Source organism: Carassius gibelio, chromosome B18, assembly GCF_023724105.1.
Source record: "Carassius gibelio isolate Cgi1373 ecotype wild population from Czech Republic chromosome B18, carGib1.2-hapl.c, whole genome shotgun sequence".
Lineage (NCBI taxonomy): Eukaryota > Metazoa > Chordata > Actinopteri > Cypriniformes > Cyprinidae > Carassius > Carassius gibelio.
This window is the reverse complement of record NC_068413.1, coordinates 28,267,719-28,275,837: the sequence shown is the minus strand read 5'-3', so window position 1 is coordinate 28,275,837 and position 8,119 is coordinate 28,267,719. Positions and strand designations below refer to the sequence as shown.

The 8,119-nt window shown below is 33.7% G+C and overlaps 1 protein-coding gene across 3 annotated transcripts; it reads right to left on the bottom strand.

Annotated features, from left to right (window-relative positions):
- Positions 1–2,212: 2,212 nt before the first annotated feature.
- Positions 2,213–6,268, bottom strand: LOC127977340 (extracellular calcium-sensing receptor). 3 transcript variants are annotated; one of them, XM_052582216.1, is made up of 7 exons: positions 6,020–6,268; positions 5,169–5,454; positions 4,370–4,785; positions 3,973–4,105; positions 3,649–3,879; positions 3,350–3,473; positions 2,213–3,203 (listed from the first exon to the last, which is right to left on the bottom strand). In XM_052582216.1, the coding sequence occupies exons 1-7, from the start codon at positions 6,238–6,240 to the stop codon at positions 2,290–2,292; spliced, it is 2,325 nt and encodes a 774-aa protein (XP_052438176.1). In that variant the 5' UTR covers positions 6,241–6,268; the 3' UTR covers positions 2,213–2,289. The 3 variants fall into 3 exon arrangements, with proteins under 3 accessions (XP_052438176.1, XP_052438174.1, XP_052438175.1); XM_052582214.1 differs by having other exon boundaries at positions 3,973–4,785; XM_052582215.1 differs by having other exon boundaries at positions 3,973–4,785; positions 5,265–5,454.
- Positions 6,269–8,119: the final 1,851 nt, after the last annotated feature.

Below are 8,119 nucleotides of genomic sequence, written 5' to 3'. Positions count from 1 at the left end.
TTACACACCACCATCCTATGCTTTCTGGCTACACTCTCTCCCACTACCACTTTACAGTCACTAATCTCTTTCAGATTGCCTCTTCTACACAGGATGTAGTCTACCTGTGTTCTCCTACCTCCACTCTTTTAAGTCACTCTATGCTCCTCCCTCTTCTGAAAATAAGTGTTAACCACAGCCATGTCAATCCTCTTAGCAAAGTCCACTATCATCTGCCCTTCAAGGTTCCTTTCCTTAACTCCAAACTTGCCCATCACCTCCTCATCCCCTCTGTTCCCCTCACCAACATGTCCATTAAAATCCGCTCCTATCACCACTCTTTCACCCATGGGAATACTCTCCATCACCTCATCTAATTCATTCCAGAATCTCTCTTTCTCATCTAATTCACAACCTACCTGTGGGGAATAACCACTAACAACATTCAACATCACCCCTTCAATCTCTAACTTCAGACTCATCACTCTGTCTGACACTCTCTTCACCTCCAGGACATTCCTCACAAACTCCTCCTTCAGGACCACACCTACCCCATTTCTCTTACTATCCACACCATAATAAAACAGCTTGAATCCTGCTCCTATACTACGAGCCTTGCTACCCTTCCACATTGTCTCCTGTACACACAGTATATCCACCTTCCTTCTCTCCATCATATCAGCCAGCTCTCTACCTTTCCCTGTCATGGTACCAACATTTAGAGTTCCTATTCTCAGTCCTACACTCTTACCTTTCCTCTTCTCTCTCTGTCTGTGCACTCTCCTCCCTTCTCTACTTTTTCGACCAACAGTAGCCCAATTTCCACCAGCACCCTGTAGGTCAACGGCACCGATGGCGGTCGTTGTTAACCCGGGCCTCGACCGATCCGGTATGCAATTCGTACTGATGATTCGCATGGTTAGATTTGGCAATGTTTTATGCCGGATGCCCTTCCTGACGCAACCCTCTCTATTTATCCGGGCTTGGGACCGGCACAGAAGTCACTGGACTTTGACCCCCATGGCTAGATTCTTTATTCTAATTCTATTATTTAAAAATGATATATATTTTGTATTCTATCTGTTTTCTTTTAATTTATTATACAATTTACAGAAGCAAAAAAGTCCTCTTACACTAGCATGCTCTATTCTTTTTCTATTCTATCTGTTTTCTTTTTATTTATTATATTATTTAAATAAAACCTTGCTATGTGTACTGTGTTACGTTAACTGAGACTTGATATAGCACGTGTACATCGTTCTCATTGTAAGTCGCTTTGGATAAAAGTGTCTGCTAAATGACTGAATGTAAATGTAAGTAGGCATATTCAGATACTTAAATATACATACGTCCGAATCTTGCGAACATTAGTACTCAATGCAGGTAATCATCACCTTCTATTTTATGAATACTAAGGATTCTTTCATACATAATCTTTTCCTACTGCTTTTTGCCTACTGAATTTGAGGGAAATATTTGGTTTTGGATGCAGCCATTGACTCATTCAGTTTTTGTAAATAAATAATGCTTTGATTTTCGGTGTGTATGTGTATGTGTGTGTCTGAGTGGGAGTATGAGTGTTTACCACATTGAAAATATTGGCTCACCACTTCAGGTATGTATTTACAATCTGCATAGTGTTGGATTTATTGCTCTGAATTATACATAGTATTTCAAATAAATTTTGTAAGGGTGTCCATTTTTTTCCCCATAAAGGACAAAAAGTTTATTCTTTATTTTTTATTTATTTATTTTCGAATTGAGTCTCATTTATAAGACTTGATTCATCAAAGTTAAGTGGTTTAAAAAAAAAAAACTCCTTAAAAGTGGGCACCCATAAATAATTAATAAATAACTTTAGTAATTGAGGGTGACACACCTTCTTGATCATGGTTTCTACGATATATATATATATATATATATATATATATATATATATATATATATATATATATATATATATATATATATATATATATCATGGTTTCTACGATATATATATATATGTATATATATATATATATATATATATATATATATATATATATATATATATATATATATATATCGTAGAAACCATGATATATACATATATATATATATATATATATATATATATATATAAAATTTATTTTACATCTCATTGTAAATAATATTATGTTAATTCTTTTTTCAATCAAACTGTGGATTCACAAGAAATTTCAACCACTGACAGCTCATATTTTATGCATTTTAGAACGTCAATTTATTATGTTTTGTCCATGGATATTTTTTACTATGTCAACATGTAATAATAAATAGTCATTTTAATCAGAGAACCCTTGAAGAAGCTTTGCCCATCAAAAGTTTTTTAGAATTCATGTCTGGTTTTAGTAAAATTATGTAACACTTAGGAATAAATATACAAAACAACATACCATAACTTGATGCTAAAATAGCAAATATCTCCACTGCTACAGTGAATTTTCCAGGAGAACTTAGATAGGCTGGGATAAATGTGATCCATACAGCACAGAATATGATCATACTGAATGTGATGAATTTTGCTTCATTGAAGTTATCAGGCAGCTTTCGAGCCAGGAAAGCCAGAATAAAGCACAAGACTGCCAGTAGGCCAATATAACCCAGTACAGCCCAGAAACCAACAGCTGAACCTGGATTACACTCAAGAATAATTTTGTCTTCGTAATTATTTATGTTTTTGTAGGAAAATGGGGGTGATATTATTAACCAAATCATACAAATAAGCACTTGTATAAGGGTAAAAGCAAAAACACTGAGTCTCTGTTGAGGAGGCCCAAACCATTTCATGACACTGCTTCCTGGAAGTGTAGCCCTGAAGGCCATTAACACAACAATTGTTTTCCCCAAAACACAGGAGATACAGAGAACAAAAGTGATCCCAAATGCTGTGTGACGCAACATACATGACCACTCAGTGGGCTGACCAATAAAAGTAAGAGAACAGAGAAAACACAACGTGAGTGAGAAGAGCAGCAGGAAGCTCAGCTCTGAGTTGTTGGCTCTTACTATTGGCGTATGTCTGTGGTAGAAGAAAATCAACCCAACTGTGACTGTGAGACATCCACCACACAAAGAGAATGTCACTAGTACATTACCCATTACTTCTTTAAATGTCAGGAATTCAGTGTTTTTGAGTTCACACCGTGTTCTGTTTCCATTAGATTTGTACTCAAGTGGGCATGGAACACATGTTACTGCATCTGAAAGCACAGACAATTTCACAAGAGGAAACAAAATTATTTTAAGACATTGCCTTACAGTCTACCCAAAACCACACAGATTTTGGGCTGACAAGACAGAAGCATGATGGGTGTCACTGTTAATAATAGAGGACTCTCCATCTCACTTGTGGTGTTGCTGAACTCTCCATCCGCACAGTTAATGCAGTCAAAGCAACACATAGGTTTTCCTTTCAGAAAGGCTCTGCGAGTGCCTGCAAAGCAGGTCTTGCTGCATACAGAACGAGGGACCTTAAATACACACACACACACACACACACACACACACACACAAAGCATAACTATACATAAACAGTCTGAGAAGAACTAGTGTGCACAAAACTATTAATCAAAAGCTTGCTATATTTACATATGTATGCATTTATTTATTTAAATACATACATACATAATGTAGCTAAATACATACATTTTTCTGATTTCCTGCCCAGACTGGATCAATGTTATCTTTCATTTGAATCTGTTGTCCTTCTGGTCTGGATGCATCATACAAGCCAATTGAGTTAAATGTTATTATTCCTTCATAGTTTATCTGCCAATTAACCAAAGTGTAACGTGCAACTGGGTCACCACTCTCATCAAAGTAAACGTTTTCTCCATTTTTAGTTGTAAAGTTCACTTGAGTGAGATAATGCAGCACCTATACAGAATAATGATATAATAATACCCATGGTCTCTTAATATCAGTTTTAAATTACAAAAAATTTAAGATCAGAATCTGAAAAGAACACACCTGCCAAGGCTGTATTTCCCCTTTTTCTGCACATGTCTTGTTGGGGAATGGCCCCTTCCCTTTGTCACAAGTCAGCAGTCCTTCTATAGCATGGGCGACAGCATACACTGCCTTGTAGACATTGTTTAGCAGACTAGAATCAGACACATCTGTGAAACGTATGTTTGTGTTTGCTAGAGATTCCTCTCCATTGCATATCTTGGAGGCATTGTGTGTGTTTGGATTTAAAATGCAGTTAAACACATTTTCCCACAGCTCAACCAGTCCTGTGTTACCTGGTCTCAAGGAGGGACGGCTACTCGCAATAAATTCCTTCAATCCAGGAATATATGCATTTGGCACAGCAAAGCCTATTGCTCCCCCTACCACAACATAATTAATTGGGGTCGCTACATACCTGTATGTGATCCAACCTTCACTTCCAACCCACTGATAACCAGTTACATTTTGGTAGTAAAGCTCTTTTATGAGAATATCCAAATCATTGCCATCTGCAAAAGCCACTATGACATTAGATGTTGATTTTTTAATAATTTCTATGACTTCCAAAAACTTTTCTCTGGGATCGGTTCTGTAAATGGCCACTGAGTATTCGACACAGATGCCCTCTTTCTCGGCTGCTTCTATAAAAGTGGCCATTCCATTGTTGCCGTAGTCCCCCCTGCTTCTCACAGCCCCAACCCAGGTCCAGCCAAAATACTTGACCAGTTTAGCTAGAGCTCTGCTCTGATAATGATCACTGGGGATAGTCCTGAAGAAGGATGGATACTGTTGTCTATTACTGAGACATGCACAAGTTGCTGAATGGCTAAGCTGAAAAAGAAGAAGAAGAAGAAACAACAATAATAATAACTTAAATTGAAATTGAAATTATTAAGCTTCCATTGAAACTCTGGAAGCATGTCTGAAACTAGACAAGTAGAATAAAAACTGCTTTTGATGCTTTTTTAAGACAGCAATGTTTATGGTATTTCAACATGGATAAAGATTAACATAATTGAATACTGGAGACTAAGAATAACAATTACATCATTATAAAACAATAATAAATAAACACTAATTTAAACACATAAACACAGTAAATTGTTACTATTTCAAGAAATGTCTCAAACATCACTGCATCCAACTGATTTTGCTATGCTTTATTTAATAATAATAATAATAATAATAAATACACATTAAACATTTGACTTTACCACAGGGATTTTAAATGGACCCATGGTCCTTGCAATGTCTATGGTGGATGTTGATGTAGTTTCTCCAATCACAGCCTGCACAGTAGAGGGACTTACACAGCTATCCTCTGCTTCCATTTGCCCATTCATCAGAGCTAGTGATGCTCCAACAGAAAGAGGGACGCTTGGGCAAGAGCCATAGACACGGTAACCCAGCACAAAGCCAGGAAGAATATCTGTGCTGTTGTTTATTTCCTCAATGGCAAAAATCATTGTCATTGCATACTGTAACTCTCCAGGATCAAGTCTGAAAAGTGACAATTGTATAATATATATATATATATATATATATATATATTTTTTTTTTTTTTTTTTTACATCAAAGTCAATCATCACATTATTTGTTATTCTTACATTATATTAAATTAAAATCTTCGTAAATTAGCATTTCTTTTTAGGTAATATGTGACCCTGCCAAAAAAAGCCATAGCCAAAAAAACGTTGTATGAAAAATTATCGATTTTTCTCTTATGCCAAAAATCATTAGGATATTAAGTAAAGATCATGTTCCATTAAGATATATTGTAAATCTCTTATCATAAATATATAAAAACTTAATTTTGGATTGGTAATATACATTGTTAAGAACTTCATTCGGACAACTTTAAAGGCGATTCTCTCAGTGTTTAGATTTTTTTTTTCGCACCCTCAGATTCCAGATATTCAAATAGTTTTATCTCAGCCAAATATTGTCCTATAGTAACAAACCACGCATCAGTGGAAAGCTTATTTCTTCAGTAAATAAATCATTTGAAAATTTTGTTTTGTAGTCCAGTTTCACATATAAAATGAGTGTATTGTCACTATCTTACCCTTTACACTGGATGCTTCCTGGATTGGTCATGAGCTTTGGATTTACACCAACTGGAATTTGGTGGAATGAAAAAATGCCTCCAATAGAGATATCACCTTCCTTTGAGAAATGAAGAAGTTCATCTGTCCCATAAGCTTTACATTTTGGTTGTGCAGCACTTACAGTGCAGGTGATAATCATCATAATGGCTGCAAGCAACAACATGACTCTGCAGTACATACTGTAAATGCCTTTCTGAAGTTGAGCCTGTGTTGATGAATACAACTGGTTGATGTATAACCCAGTTTATAACATTTTGCCTCATATAATGCATGTTTACCATCCCTGGCCAATAATACAAGCAATTAAGATGACTGACAGAAAAATAGTTCAATAAACTTTGTTCTTCATGGGTCCAATCCCAAACCTCCTTATACATCAGTAATTGCAAAACCACAGAGAAATAAAATGAATATGCAGCTTAAAATACTAAACAAGTAACAGCTGGATTATTTGTAAATGATAATATAGCTGCATTATTTATATAGTTAAAAATCTGTTTAAACATGCAGAGTGTGATGTTAACTTTAAACCACCATTATCATACCATCTTTAATTAAACTAGCTAATACAAGTAGTATATTACAGATGAGACAAGCAAAAGCATGCAACACTACTTGAAAGATGCTCACAAAGGGCTTTTTACAAACCTTTGTTTAAAATAAGTGCTTTAGAGAATTTCTTAAGCTCATCAACACTGAAAAAGAAAGAAAAAAGAAAATTATAAAATGTATACAACAACTTGTCAATGGGGCATCAAACAGGGACACATTAGAATTCTAACAAGCACCCTTTTTTTCATTTTCTGAAAGTAAAATAACTTAAGCAAACTATGCTTTATTCAATCAAACTATGGTTTAATGTTAGGTGGCAGCAATGTCAAGTGAACATATGAGCCAGTATTTAATGTGTTGGAACTGATTTTTATTTTTTATTTATTTACTAAATACATTTACTTAGTTAAGTTGATAAAAGTTGAGTAAACTCTTCTATAGAATGCTTGCCATTTTGTCTGTATAGAACCTGTATCTGTATAAGTATACATAGAACAGAAGAATAAATACTGTATAGAAAAGTATGTCATTTACAGTATTTTTTACAATACAGTGAACATGCTAAGGAATATTCTTGCCTTTCAGCAGCTTTAACCAGCAGAGGTCCCCACTGTCCTTTGAAGCAGTAAATCATTTTACAAAGTAATTGGTTCTGCAATAAAGTATCCGGTTCCTGTTTCCTGACCATCAAAGTTTCAGGACCGAAGTGGAAACAACACACTTTCAATTGACTGGCCTAGAAAGCCACATCAGAGACATAGCGGTAGAAAGTGGGCTATAGTGACCATATTTGAAATACAGGGGGTACACATGTAGCCTACACATCAGCTCATTCTACACTTCTTATATTCTTATATTTGCAACAACACAAATAAATAAATAAATAATTTATTATAATATTATTATAATATTAATAATAATATTAATTTATAATAATAAATAAATATATACATATATATATATATATATATATATATATATATATATATATATATATATATATATATATATACATATACATATATATATATATATATATATATATATATATATATATATATATATATATACACATATATATATATATATATATATATATATATACATATATATATATATATATACACATATATATATATATATATATATACATATATATATATATATATATATATATATATATATATATATATATATACACTGCTTTTACAATATCACTATTTTTCAAATAAGTTTTACAACTTTAACTTAAATAATTTGTAACAGCATCAGTCCTCAGTTGCTGATTATATCCAGTTATATGGGTCATAATTAACTGATTTAAAAGAACTACAGAAATGGAAGAGAAGTGTAAAAGTTATATCCCTTAGAGCAGGGTCAGGGGCTCAAGTGGGGAAAAAAGGGCACCTCTCATATTTCATATTTTATATATATATATATATATATATATATATATATATATATATATATATATATATATATTAGTGGTGGCCATAGATTAATAT